This window comes from Montipora capricornis, chromosome 2, assembly GCF_036669925.1.
Source record: "Montipora capricornis isolate CH-2021 chromosome 2, ASM3666992v2, whole genome shotgun sequence".
Classification (NCBI taxonomy): Eukaryota; Metazoa; Cnidaria; class Anthozoa; order Scleractinia; family Acroporidae; genus Montipora; species Montipora capricornis.
This window is the reverse complement of record NC_090884.1, coordinates 59796622-59811621: the sequence shown is the minus strand read 5'-3', so window position 1 is coordinate 59811621 and position 15000 is coordinate 59796622. Positions and strand designations below refer to the sequence as shown.

The 15000-nt window shown below is 39.2% G+C and overlaps 2 protein-coding genes across 2 annotated transcripts in view; one reads left to right on the top strand and one right to left on the bottom strand.

The window, feature by feature from the left end:
* Positions 1–12243, bottom strand: part of LOC138029471 (uncharacterized) — a 20510-nt gene extending 8267 nt beyond the window's left edge. The window contains exons 1-2 of the mRNA XM_068877198.1: positions 11823–12243; positions 10266–10364 (exon numbers count right to left, since the gene is read on the bottom strand). Of these exons, the coding sequence (XP_068733299.1) occupies positions 10266–10364; positions 11823–11974 (251 nt within the window). The 5' untranslated portion in view covers positions 11975–12243. The remainder of the gene's footprint in view (positions 1–10265; positions 10365–11822) is intronic.
* A 253-nt stretch (positions 12244–12496) lies between these two features.
* The window catches only part of LOC138029461 (heat shock 70 kDa protein 12A-like), a 26479-nt gene continuing 23975 nt past the window's right edge, over positions 12497–15000 (top strand). The window contains exon 1 of the mRNA XM_068877192.1: positions 12497–12583. The gene's annotated coding sequence lies outside the window, so the exon portion shown is untranslated. The remainder of the gene's footprint in view (positions 12584–15000) is intronic.

Sequence of the window (15000 nt, the reverse complement as noted above, 5' to 3'; positions counted from 1 at the left end):
TGGTTTCAGCCTCAACTCTGATTGGACCATTTGAATTTGACCGCGCGCTGGCAACACGACCGTTGTTGACTGCCCGGTCACAAGTCAACAACGGTCTTGTTGCCATCCAGCGCGCGGTCAAAATCAAATGGTCCAATCATAGTTGAGGCTGAAACCATCTTGCGAGTTTCCGTTGTTGACTACCCGATCACAAGCCTCTGAGGAAAGCCGAAGAGGTGAATTTTAAGTCAAAGTTTTATTTCGCCACGAGTCTTTCGGCCGCCGAAACACACGTATTTGGAGTGAAATTTATTGGGCTTTATGGAACTGTTGTTTTTATTGCGATTCGGGACTTTTCCTGTTGAGGAGAAAACGATTTGTCTAAGTGAGGTCTGGGCCAGCGATGGATGGAGTGGTCGACCTTCCGGGTTTCGACAAAACACTGACCCCCGGTCAACTGACTCCCTACTGACCCCCCTACTGACCCCCTAAAAAATCAATGGGAAAATGAATACTGCTTACTTAAGCCTCAACATCCCTTTTTAAACAGCATTGTTCAACAGTATTTAAGTCTAAGCACCCATTTTAAAAAGGTTAGTTTTCGATTATTGTTGTGATGGCCGATTACTTCATGTAAGCTAACCTTTTTAAAATGGGTGCTTAGACTTAAATATTGCTGAACAATGCTGTTTAAAAAGGGTTTTTGAGGCTTAAGTAAGCAGTATTCATTTTCCCATTGATTTTATAGGGGGTCAGTAGGGGGGTCAGTAAGGGGGTCAGTTAACCGGGGGTCAGTGTTTTGTCGAAACCCTATTATTTCAGTAACGGCCTTCCGGATGACTTCACTAAACGGCGTCAGAATGGCTCTAAACTAGGCAAAAGAGACAAGTTCGTCACACATTTGAGTTAGGAAAACTTTATTTCAAATGAGACAGTTATTTACACAATTTTTTTACGATCGGTGATTTTCCCATACAATTCTCTATATACACAAACTGTCGCATACACCACCCACTTTCAGCTTGGGGAGCCTGTGATTTGAGTTCACGGAAAAAGCTTGGTCCAGATATGGGCAGTTACTATAACAAATCTGGAAAACGTTTCTGTTCCTGCTATGAAGAATTTAAACATTTCAAGGACATAGCGCTTAGATAGACTCCGCTGTTTAAGTCATCTTTAAAGTAAACTCTGAACATAATGTCAACAAAGCAGAACCTATCCTTTTGCGAGCAAAAACGAAACTATCTTGTCATTTCCTAACCTGTCTCGACAAAACTTTACAGTTGTATAAGTGATGAAGCCTAATGCTTTATTTCTCGACAACACATGCTAACCTTTACGTCAACCCTGAGGTTGAAGTGTTCAAAAAATCGAATGTCAACAGTGATAAGAAAGCGTTATGTCTCCTAATTTAACAACTTGTAAGAGGAAATTGATTTACTCGTATCACGAGAAAAGATATTTCAATCTTATATAGCTTTATATTAGAAAGGAAACCGACCAAACACTAACAACAATAACACCACTACAGAGATGCCAACCTATGGAGTTCTAAAATCTGGAGATTTTTTCCAGCCGGTCTCCCCTCCCCTCCCCCCTCGATCAACTTACCCACTCCCCCTCCCCTCCAACTCCCCCCCCCTTAAATGCACCCACCCATCCCCCAGCAGCTCTTTCAGAATACAAGAATATTCTGCCGCCATTGTGAATTTGCGGGAAAACAGGGTACTTATGTCAAGAATTTTTCAGTATTGGTTAATCGGAGATCCAATCAAACAATCGGTTATATATATATGGCTATGATAGCTAAAGGAAGTCATTTTGTTTAGTTCTATTAACGTGTGTTTGAAACTCAGAGATGAAGAAGTGCATTAAGAAACAATGAAACGAATTTGAAAATATCGATTTTTTTTTAAAACTTGGGGATGCAATTTGAGTCTAGAATGGAGAAACGTCTGTAAAAGGTTCAGAGTCGTTTTTATCCGGGAGATTTAATGACCCGTACGGGAGACCGGGAGATTCGTTCCGTATCCGGGAGACTCCCGGATAATCCGGGAGAGTTGGCACGTATGCCACTAGCAAATGTGGTTCTCGAAGCGTTGCTTTGAAGCGGCCGATTCACCTTTTAACTTCTTGATGCAAACATGACGCTGCACTTCTCGAAATTTAAAATCCACCAAATAAACAGACTCAAATTTCCCGCTTTTAAGCTCTTCTTTAATTTTTACTGAACTCCATGACAACTCTGGAAACTCAAATGCACGTCGTCGTTTTTAGTCAGAGATGGAAGCTTAAAAGAAGCCGCCATCTCATCTTCTCCCGCGCAAAATTAAGATGTGCAAAATTATTTTCGTCAAAGGTCTACCTACAGTACACTTTTAAATTTCCGGTCTTTTGGCAGCCTGGCCGTTTGTTTGTCAAGTACACTTTTGTTTGTTCCACGTTTGCCCTAGTAAAATTACCGATTCCCGTAAAACGTTGGAAATAGGTCTGGACGAGCTCCTGCGTATTAACATGTTTGTCATTTAAGAAATAAAAAAAAGGGCATACTGTATTACGTGGACTGGACTGGACTGGACTAGTAAAACGAGGATTAGTAAAACAAGGACTTGTAAAACGCGGACTAACTTTCTTGTCAACGTCAAGGAAATCAAAGTCGAAACACGAGAACTCCATCATGATGGCGTATGGTTCTTGGCAAAGTTTCAGGAATTGGCACACATTTCTGTGGCCCTTTACCGTGTTAAGTTTTGCAGCCTCTTTCTCAAATCTTTGTTTAGCTTCGGCCGACTCTCCTTTCATTTTCTTTACAATGACATTTTCCTTTTCCTTTTCGTAGTTCACCAGATACACAGAGCCAAACGTCCCACTTCCAAGCTCTTCTTTTATATTTATTTCTCTCCATTCGAAACACGGAAAATTAACAGGAGCTTTTCGTTTTTTCACGAGAGACGGTAGCTTGAAAGAAGCTGCCATCTTCGCGCGACAATTACAATGCAAATTTATGTTTAATGTTGGCGCGAATTTTTGATGAGATCAAAGGTCAACAGACCCATTTCCGTTTCCTGTAGCAAAATAAGTGACCGTCGCTTAATACAATTTTTATCTAAGCCGGGGCATATAGTTTTGAAGCTAGGAAAAAAAAAAGGTTTCGTACTTTTTTCCTGGGAAGGGATGGTTCCTTTATCAGAATGTTTGTAAACGTATTGAAGGCTTCTCATTGTACATGTTGCGTGACAGAAAACAGGTGATCCGAAAATAAAACTATTATTATTGTTGTTGTTCTTCTCCTTATTATCATCATCATCATCATCATCATCATCATCATTATTATTATTATTATTATTATTCAACCGGCTGCTTAATGATTGATTCGATGAAACAAAATTAGGATTTTGAACTGGTGCTAAATGAATTTATTTCGTGGCCAAAACTTCTTAAATCGTTTGTAACTGGCGCATATCAACCCCTTGTGTAGCTAAAAGGTCAAACAGGGAATGTTTCGCTCGCTAAACCGTCGAAATAAAATAGCATAAAAACAAATGGACAGAATTTTAAAACTTGGCTCGGCATTAAGTCTTGCTGTCGCCTTCGTATAAAATAATTTTTTTTCTTAAGTCCGTTACCGTTTAAAAGCAAAATATTCAAAGAAATGAAGTCCGCGTTTTACAAGTCCGCGTTTTACAAGTCGACGTTTTACAAGTCCACCGTTTTACTACTCCGCGTTTATCATGTCCGCGTTTTACTAGTCCAGTCCAGTCCAGTCCAGTACACGAAATACAGTATGCCATAAAAAACGCAACGAGTGCATTGTTGAATTAACTATAAGCACGAGGGAATTTTTTTTTTTTTTTTGAACACGAAAAAAATGCCGAGATTGCTTACTAGCCGTAATTACTTCTCGAATGTTGTAAAAAATTCCCAAATGCTAATATTACTCAAAAATGCACGAACAAATCCGTGTTTCACAAATCTCCCTTTTACAAATCCATGTTTTACAAATCCACCTTTTACAAATCCATGTTTTACAAATCGATGTTTTACAAATCAACCTTTTACAAATCCATGTTTTACTAATCCAGTCCATGTTTTACAATATGCCCTATAATCGTGGAAAGGCTCTCGGAGAAGACTTGAAAATGAAGATTATACAAGACATTATCGGGAAAGGGGGAAACTTCACCACAGGTTTGTTTGTGGGAAGTTTTTTCGCGATTGCCAAAGAATTCAGAGATAAATTTTGAAAACATGGTTTTCCATTGTTGAGGTTTTACACCTTAAGCCCGTGGGAAAGGAATTTCATCAAAATGTTTAACGAAAGTGGGCTGGGCAGTGATTCGATAACTTTGGCCCATTCCACAGATCGGTGGTTTTCGTAGTAACTCAAAAGCTCGAAGCCATCTTTCCCATCGTGCAGAAATTCCGGCCGTTTCTGAACAATCAAAAGGCGCTAATCCACCCACATCTCTCAAAAATACGCTCGACATCGTAATACACTAACGACCGTCCTCGTCGCCAGAATGGATACTATTTCGGATCCAACATAACAACACGAATTTAACCAAGTTTCAATCAACACGCCATGTGCTTCATTTTTTATAACACAACTGCGCATGTCTTCCTACAATATAGGGCTTCCGCAACGAATACTACGTTATAGAGTTCGGTAAGGCTGGACAAATGCGTGGTGAACTTGAGGCAGAAACGTGTATTTTCTCCAGCACATCAAATAGCGATTTGCCACAGGAGCCCCATACAACCAAACCATACTGCGTGTTCCATCAATTTTCCAGGGACGCCTAACAGGGAAATTGGTCGATAATTCTGTTTATCTGTTTCATCGTCCTTCTTGAACAGGGCCGAAACATAAGCAGTTTTCCAAGAGGTAGGGACAGAATTACGTTCGGCGCTCATGGAAAATTGAGATAACAATGATGGAATTAGATCCTTTCCTGCATATTTGAGTAACTTTGGAGAAACATTATCTGGTCCGCAAGCTTTGTTTACCTTCATCTTATCGATGCTCTCGGCAACACTAGTAGGCGATATGGAAATGTTCATTATGCAGGGAGTAACGCGGTTGATGTAAGTATTGTTATTCACTTGTCTACAGACGGGATCGCTTACCAACTTTTCACCTACAGTAGAAAAGTATTCATTTAGGATCTGGGCTTTCTTGTAGTCAGATGTTTCCATTGACCCGTCTGATGTCTTTAAACCGAGTATAGGCTGTGACGCTGACCCGTAAGCAGCTTTTTTGACCAAGTTCCAATATGACTTACAGTCTTTTACTTCGTCAAATAGATCCATATAGAACTTGCTTTTCGCAACTCTGACTTCGTGCGTAACCTTGTTTCTTAAGAGCGCCTCTCAGCAATTTTCACCTAAGACTGTGCAAGATAAAAAAATCGAAAATTGCCAAACTTTGTCACAATAAAGGACTACCAAAACCATTTTTAGAAAAATATGTTTCAGTTTGTTTCGATAATTATTTTACCTGGACGGCGACTTTTTCGGTATGGGGCCTTGTGAGCGAGTGAAAACGACTCCAAAATGTCGCTTGCTTTAATCACTATTTTTGAAATAACGAATGAGTAAATGGAAAATCAAAACAACATGGCACAGCTAGAGTAATTCATGCACCCTTTAGCGCTGTTAACGGTACAATATACCAAAAGTGGAATTTTTGACCAAATTTTAAAACTTAAAGTGGTACTATGACGAAAATCGCATCTTTCCTATCTAAGCCATTTTGAAACATAAGCAAGTAGTCTGCGTGAGAAGAAAAATGCTGATTACTTTTTTCAAATATCTCTTTTCGTTCCAGCGATATGCGAGTTTTTAAAATATGCAAATTAGCCAAGTGATGACGTCATACACTCAACCAAATTTTGTTCAAATATGATGAAAACAGATATCTCAACCAATTTATATCAGAATTTTTTGATTTTTTGCAGTACCATTTTACTAAATGTTCTCCACAATATGAGCTTAACAGTTCTGTTACCATGGCATCATATTGGGTTCCAGACCTCCCTCATATTATGAGCTTTTCTGGCCAACTTTGGCGTTCTATTTTGATATTTGCTAGCAGCACCTCATATGCATGATCCAGCAAGCATATAAATATGTTAGCACGACTTTGCGAGCCACCGGTGCGCGGTAACGGCATGGCAGTGAAAGGGGAGCGCAGATTAATTAACCCTTTCTCAGTCTCAAAAACGTAATTTGAGCTTGACTTGCTGTTCTAGCGAAGTTACAACTACTTATGACCGAAGTTGCAGCACAGTGGCGAAGTTTTACCGGGGCTTCCAGTTCTTTCTTTTCGCCAAGACAATTGTTTGGGCTATTGCGGTTTCCGAGTTGAAGAAAGGATTCCTTTGCACCCATATTCCTTTTTCAGGATCAGCTGTGTTGTTACATCGAGGGGTAACGCATCTTCAGGAATTTTTTCGAATCAACTCTCAAATCCTCATGTTCTCTGACCACGTGTTCCTGAATTTACATCATAAGTCGAGAGAAGACTTCAGCGAGTGGTATGCCAAAATGGCGGGCAATTTGCACGCTATTTAAAAAGTCGTAGAAAATTCGGCGCTCGTTTGAATGGAAAAGTGCAAGTTCATTTTTTAATATGGACTTTCAAAAGGGAAAAGAAAAATTTTTAGGTTATGGGCATTTTAACTGCAATGTTATGTTATGATACCATATGAAACACCAATAAATGCTTAACCAGATGCACTCATTAAAGGGACTAGGTCACGCAATTTTAGGCAATTTCAGCACTGTTCGAATGGTCATAGAATTAACTAAAATATCAAAATTACTGTTCAAAACTATAGAAGAACTCTAACGAAACACAGGGAAGCAAAGAAGGGACATGGATGGACAAAACTGGAGAGGATTGAAATGGATTGAATTTGGGTAAATTTGAAAAACGTCGGCCCACCTTTTTTCAAATTTATATCAGTCTACATCAAAATGTCATTTACAAAGCTGGAAAATCATTCTCAGTTGTTATGTGGCCGTGATTTTGCAAATGAGAGACTCTTGCTCTGACAATTTGACGTTTAGAGCTCATAATTAACAAAATTAACAAAATTACCTAAAATAGCGTGACCTAACCCCTTTAATGTGACGTAATAGGGTGGAAACAAATGAGCCACCAAAAAACACGCTATATATTATCTTTAAACGCGTATATCTCAAAAACAAACTCGATGATTCACATTTTTTATTGCTAGAGAGTAATTGGCACTCCGGCCGGACCAACACTCAGGGTCTTAAAATAACTGAGGAGAAAGTGCTGCCTTTGTAATTACATCCGTAAATGGTTACGACTTTCAAGTCTTCTTGGATAAGGACTATAAACCGTAAGCCCCGTCTCACAACCCTTCAATGTTCATAATCCTGTGGGACGTAAAAGAACCCACGCACTATTCGTAAAGACTAGGGCATGGAGCTCCCGATGTTGTGGTCAGGCCTCATTTCATTCATCCATGTGCTGGGTGAGATCGCTAATGGACTGATAGCGGCTGCCAGCGGCGCGTGTATATGCTGATGTCCGATCTCACTCTTGTAAAGTGCATTTGAATATGTTAATAGAAAATTAATGCGCTATATAAATTAATTACCATTACCATCATTACCATGTGTGATGCCCATTCATGTGGGCGCGCGCGATTTTTCTCATTACATCTCCATAGGATTCCAAATGGAATCCAAATGATATCATCTATCTCAAAAACACCTTTAAAAGCAATTAATAAGAAAACAATAACCGTTAGTTTCACGGGCAGTGATACAATCCGGCTGCACTGATCAATGTACTCGCTTCAGGGACAACTGGAAAAGTGAGTGCTCGCAGTCTCGTACAACGATACATGATTACATGGTCTTACATATCTTGCTTACTCGATTTTCGCAATTGGAGCAATTGCTGAATACCCGTCCACAAAGAAGCGTTTACGTTTGCGACGCTAGCCGCAGTGCCGAAGTGAACGAAAGTGGGTTTCGCGCGGTTCACGTCGGATAGAGTGAATTGAGTAGAATGGCTGGTGCCGCAGTGCCTTAGTCGACTTAAGGTTAAATTGAGCTGAGTAGACTGGCTAGTGCCGCAGTGCCGCGGTGCTTGCCTCATGGATTAAAGAACGAGGTATATCCAACAACACGACTGCGGCACTGCGGGGTCCATTTCTTGTGGGCGCGTATTCTGCTTTTTTTTTTTAGGTAGGATCTGCGGATTTCGCAAAGTGATTTTCTGCTCAATATCTTCATTTAAGTGATTTCAGTTAAAGCTTACCTGCACGTGCGAGCTAAAGCCTATTGTAGCTTCTGTATCCAGAGAAGAATCCGACACTTTATAACTTCTCAAGTGTGCCTTGGTGTCCTTAACACAATTTGATATTGTTATGCTTTGAACTTTTGATTGATTATCAGAACTTGGGCCACAAGTTCCCCCAACAAACTCAGAATAACCGCAAGAAGCTATTGGTCTGTGTGCTTTGTCCTAATTTCTTGCGTGACAGCTCTGACGACACAATCACGGCACAACTCACTAAGGTCACAAAGCGTTCGACTGGTTCGATGGTTGTTTCAGGGCTTCGAGGAAAATCCAACCAGCGTATATTTATATAAAGGGGGATACCTTTCTTTGTTTGTTTGGCAGGTATGTTCAGAAAGTGAATTAAGGAAACTTGTTTGCGTAAAAACATGGAATGGAATAAATCTTACTAGTATGCAAATTTTTAGGTCAGTTATTTTAATTACCGGATAGTCACTCTTAAACCAAAGACAGTTAAATTTCAATGACACGTTTCATTTTACCTATAGTAGTTCCAGTAAACCTAAAGTCTCGAATTGTTCAGTGAATAAATCGAGATTAGCGTGTGTGATTTCAATATACCTCGCCTTCGCTTTGGTGGTCAAAGGTCGACTTTTGTTGACAAACAGCATGTTGAAATTGGGCCTCAAAAATCCTCCGTTTCATTTACCCAAAAATTTTATTGAATTTAATTGGGGCAGAAACATTGCTTATTCAAAGCCATGTACCAGCAAAGCCATGTACCATGCAAAGCCATGTACCAAGATGCTTTTTTGACAGTCGAATTTCGCACAAATTTGGCACTCTGTAATTAATCTAAAAAAGGTTAAGTTTTAAAATTTGGTCAAAAATTCCAGTTTTGGTATATAGTACCGTTAACAGCGCTAAGAGGTGCATGACTTACTTTAGCTGTGCCATGTTGTTTTGATTTTCAAGTTACTCATTCGTTATTTCAAAAATAGCGATTCAAGCAAGCGACATTTTGGAGTCGTTTTCACTCGCTCACAAGGCCCCATACCGAAAAAGTCGCCGTCCAGGTAAAATAATTATCGAAACAAACTAAAAGATATTTTTCTAAATATGGTTTTGGTAGTCCTTTATTGTGAGAAAGTTTGGCAATTTTCGATTTTTTTATCTTGCACAGTCTTAGGTGAAAATTGCTGAGAGGCGCTCTTAAAGAGCGATATTCTGTCCACAGCTCTTGATAAGCTGGCTCAACTTGGCACTTGACACCCTTTATGTCAACAAGCTTGGTCTCCTTTGAAGCAAAATTACTTTTCTCAACTTTTTCATCTGTTCAAAATTTTTCATCTGTTCGGATTTCCTAGCTGAAAGTCTAGTGATCCGATATATATAGGGATCAATACTTACATTTTTGAAAATTTCAGCCAGAAAAAAGTATCCCGAAAACTATAGGTGAGCTTTTTGGGGTAAAAACCCGTTTAAAATGGACAGTTATTCCATGTTTTAGATGTTCGAAAATCCTAGGAGAGGCAGGCAAACAAGCAATTTAGAACAAAGGTTCCGAAAATTCTAGATCTCAAATCGTCTTCCGAACAGATATCTTCCGAAAATTGACGTTGGGTGCCCTTGTCTTATCCATATATCTTTGATTCATGCATGGGGCTCTAGGTATCTTCCCCATTCACGATGCTCACTGGTTAATCTAATCATGTGACTGCCAACACTTCACAAACTTAAGGTAGCTAAGTCACGGTTTGAACATTTTGAGAACGTTTGGCCTAAATTTTTCAAGTTGTTTGTTTGTGTAATAATTCGTGTCAATCTTCTCTATCCTTAACCATCCATGTTCCTATATGGTTTAAAGGATCTTTTTGTTCTTTTTCTATTTTTAGGTTACTTCAATTTAAAGGTAATTTGTTCGTCGTAACAATAACCCAAAATAATACGACTGAGCTCCGTGATAAAGAGAATTTTACATTATAGTAAATTAGGAAGAACTTACTTGTCGAGGGAAGGTGTATCACTTTCTTCACCCTTGTTTTCAACGATGTCGGAGCGTTCCTGGCAATCTTTACGCCTCTCCTGCTCTTCTGTCTTTTGTCTGTAAAAGTAACGAAGGGATGAAAAACAAACATTCTCAAGCCCTAATCTGAATTTTAACGAAACCATGTTTTAACCTTGTGTTTATCTCTTGGACACTCCAAACTCTTGGCTCCTGTGAAGATCTTCTAAAATTTCTTTTAAAATGTTCTTTAAAACTTCGGTAAAAAAAAAAAAAAAAAAAAAAAAAAAAAATTATTAAAAAAGGGGTTTTGGCAGATTAATTTCGCTCTATGTCGAGCCTCTTCAATGCCTTTGTTAAAAGATTATTCTTAAAACCCAACAGCTAAAAAGGTGGGGTCAGTCTTTGTCTACTACGACCCTTGGGATTTTAAAGTAATTCCATTCCGTTTTATTTCATCTAAAACTCCTTGAGGGGAGAAAAGAAGGATCGGTGCTGTGGAGACACTGCAGAGAGAAACACGAAGAAGAAAGACAAGTATTTAATATGAAAGTTACGGGATCATACAGAAATGACTCGATGACAAGGCAGATCGCAGAAGCCGTGAGAATGAAAAATGTTCCACCTGAACGGCTAATGAATAATAAAACGGAATGGAATTACTTTAAAATCCCAAGGGTCGTAGTAGACAAAGACTGACCCCACCTTTTTAGCTGTTGGGTTTTAGAATAATCTTTTAACAAAGGCATTGAAGAGGCTCGACATAGAGCGAAATTAATCTGCCAAAATTTTTTGAATACTTTTTACCGAAGTTTTAAAGAACATTTTAAAAGAAATTTTAGAAGATCTTCACAGGAGCCAAGAGTTTGGAGTGTCGAAGAGATAAACACAAGGTTAAAACATGGTTTCGTTGACAAAATCCTTCCTGACATCAGCGCATAAAATTAGTAGAAAGAGAATCTGAATTTTGCAAAAGGTCAATTGCCAGTTCCAGTAATTGATCGTCTAGATTCTGTAAACGTTCATCTGAGTGATTTGTATCTAGATCTTACATGCTAACTTGTCAAGAGATCATGTCGTCTCTTTCATTCATTATGGACCTAAATCAACTGACAATTCCGTCACCAAATGTAAACTCAAATTGCCAACCTAACCTACACGCATTTTCAGTTGGTGATAGCGACGGCCAACTTCACTCGAAATGGCAATAGAAAGAAGCCTGGTTTGGTTTATAAAGACGAAAGAAATTAAGCGAACTGGATGGAGAACTCAACAGATTTGACAGATTTAAGTCATCGGAGACAACTGTAATTAAATCTCAATTTAGACTACGAGAGCTCCCTCTAACAGTAAACATGAATATGCTTCAAAGATTGGGAGACGAGTGGTAAATCTAAGAAAATAATGCTAAAAAAATTTTATCGTCAGCTTCTTTATTTCATAAATACTCCACTGTAGCCGCTGTAGTGCTCACTAGGCTCCTTGAAGAAGACAAAATATCACTAAAAATCCACCTAAGAACATCATATATGTAGACAAAATTTTAAACAAACGAACCTGTCTTGCCGTTGTAATTCCTGTAACATTTCTTTTCCCCTCTTGATAACTTTTCTCAGTGCTTTTTCTAAATCTCGCGGTGTCTCCTTATGTAGCTCATACGTTTCGGTTAGGAGATCGTAGAACTCTTTAAATTTTTCTTCGCACTGCATTTCTGTTGTTCTGTGTTTGATCTTAATCTCTTTGAGCTCACCAAGTATAACTCGTGTGAAGTAACCTCCGAACACTCTCTTAGCGTACTCGTAGAGCGAAGGAAACTACGACAGTACTAGCTTCGGTCTGTTCCTAAAAGATACACAATTTTTTCCCTAAAGAATATTAGGAAGTAGATCACGTTGCTATGCAAATAATTAATGGGTCTTCTGTTCTTAGAAAAGCAGGATGCGAAACGCGTGACTTAACATTATTATCATCAAGTTGATGTTAAAAATTAAGGACCAAGTCGACTATAAAGTAATCCTGAAGCCAAGCTAAGCACAAAATGTACGGGTATAACACAATCACTCTACTTTAGCACTCAGCGTACCACTGTGTACAGTCCGTGGAAAAATTCGTGATCGTTCGCCATTAGTTAGATTCCAAGAAAGACAGCATGCTTATGTAATTCGACAATGGTTAATATGATTCGGCTGTCCAATCGTCTTCGAGTACGTTCTGATGTTTAGCAGTGTTGCGCATATGCATCAAAACGACCGAAACAGTCACTTCGCAGGAAGAGTTCTTAACTATAAGCGACGGAAATCTCACTTGCAAAGCCGAAGGTAAGCTTGTTATTTGTTGCAATATTATCCCATTTAGTAAACGATGCAAAGAAAACGATAGATTTTTCGTACTGGAGAAAGCTTCATTCAAGATCATCTTGGACTTTGCGTCTAACAAAAGTCCATGACGTAAACCTGCTTTTCATGGCTCACTCTACTAAATTCAAGCCAAGTTCCAGAGCACGATTCAATATCAACGACATCCCAAATTTTACTGTGTTGCAGAGAGCAGTGATATTATGAAACGCTAGATTCAGTAGCAGTGACACGTTTGATGGAAGGTGGCTGGTGAAGCAATTGCCGTGAACAAAACATGGCGTAGTACGTGTTTCGTCACAAACGTCGATTGGGACTAGGGAAAGGGATCGTACTTATTTTTCCTTTCTTGCTATCCTTCTCCAGTTGCCCTAATGTTGAAAAGCGACATAGCGAAATGTATTTGTTTGCAATTCAGGGAGTGAATGAGGCGGAAATGGAATATCAAAATGCGACTCAAACAACAAGTGATCAAAAGACAAGTGACGTTTGTGGGACATTTCAAACCGAAAGGGATTGATAAGGCACACATTTCTTTGTCTTTTCACTGCACATCTCGTGCAGTTTTATTGAAATACTTCTTCCATGGCTATTTTTCTTTTTTCCGACTACCAATCCTTGTTTACCAAAGTCACTTCTTGTTCTATTAGGCTGAGCCGTAACATGACTGCCGTTTATCTTTTTCTCAGCTGGTGAGCTACAATCCTCGCCAAAAATCCTTGAAACACCCCCTTCTCCTGCACAGTGTTGAGATGACATTTTACTGTTTGACTGGCTGCAACAACATTGAAAAAGGGAGGGGGACGAATACGGTACGAAAATGTTCAAAGTGTTTCAAGGTTTTTGTCGAAGATTGTGTGAGTTGCACAAAGCCATCTGGTTAATATCAGACCGTGTCATTTATTGTTAAGTACCGGTACTTTCCGTGAATAGCCCAGAAAGACTGTGATAGCTGGAAAAAACTTGCTGTAACTTTTGTTTGACGCAAGATAGGAAAAATATTTCATCTCTAAATGTCGGCAGAAATAAATAGCAAATGTTATTTTCGGTCTTTAAAAATGACATGAATACAACCTGGCCACAATAGTCACGCATAGGAGAGGTTTTTCTTTTACTCAGACATGAAGGTTAAGTGTGATCAGTCACACATTTCAGTGAAAAAAGCAAGTATGGTGTACAATAGGAAAACATCGGCGGAAGAACGAGCACTCATCAGATTCTTGGAGATTGAAAAAAGATATTCTCTACGAAAAATTGCCGCAAAAGTCGACTGATCTGCAGTAAAGCAAGTGTTAAAATCATTTAACAGTCATTCAACGCATTCGCGAACTCACACAAATGTCATCCACGAAAGAAGAGGAAGGCCAAGAAAGTTGTCATCCAGAGAAGAGAGACTCCTTAAAAGGACTCTATTCAAACTGCGAAAGATACCGCCAAGCGACTCATGAATGAGGCAAATATCTGTGAAAGTAATGTGTCAGTTCGCACCGTGGGAAGGTTTTTGTCGAAGATTGTAGCCTCCCACGCAGACTCTCTTAGGAATTCGTCACGCGTTCCTCTCTCTCGAGCGTCTGCTGAAACGAGCCGGAATTTACGTGGACCAATCACAACGGACTTCCAGATTCTGGAAGTGCACTTGAGAAAACTGTAAGAAGTTGTGCTTCGTGTGTTGGACATTTACATATAAAATCGCTGAGTTAAATTCTTATCAAAAAGAAACTGGAGCGTATAAATTTCCTGCTTTGGCTTCGATGTTTACGGTTCTTCACAGAATGAGTACGGTAGAATTTGTATGGTTGAAACATCCCGTGCGATTCAAATTTGTTTGTCATTGATATCATATTTGCATGTACATTTCTTTCCGCGATATTTCTCACAAATCAGAGGAGTCGTTTCGTTTGAATATCGATTTCTTGTAGTCCTTCGGTTGAACTGATTTAAGGTTTGCTTTTTTTTCAAATCAAAAAAACACTGAGTACGAGCGATCGGTTCGGAACACAACAACATTAAATCAGTTTTTAGAAACGGTCATCGCCAAAAGCAGCCTGTAAATTTCCAGCTTAAACGTAATGGATTTTCTTCAAGCATTCTTTTCGCTACTGTCCTAGTTGCGTCCATTGCGCTTGAAGGTAATGGTTCTCGTGCATTTTTATTTGTATTTATATATTTCCATGGCGCTTTCAATTTTACTAGCAGATGAAACGACACCATACCCTTGCTAAGCACTCAGATTTTGACTCGCGAGAGTGCAAATGTATTAACCCTCCGAGGAAACAAATTTAATGTTTCTGAGGTATATTTTGTAACGGCTCCGTCTCTTTCATGATTCATCCAAAGAAGATCTAGAAGTTGACGTGTTGACGCTCCCAGGGAAGATCTAC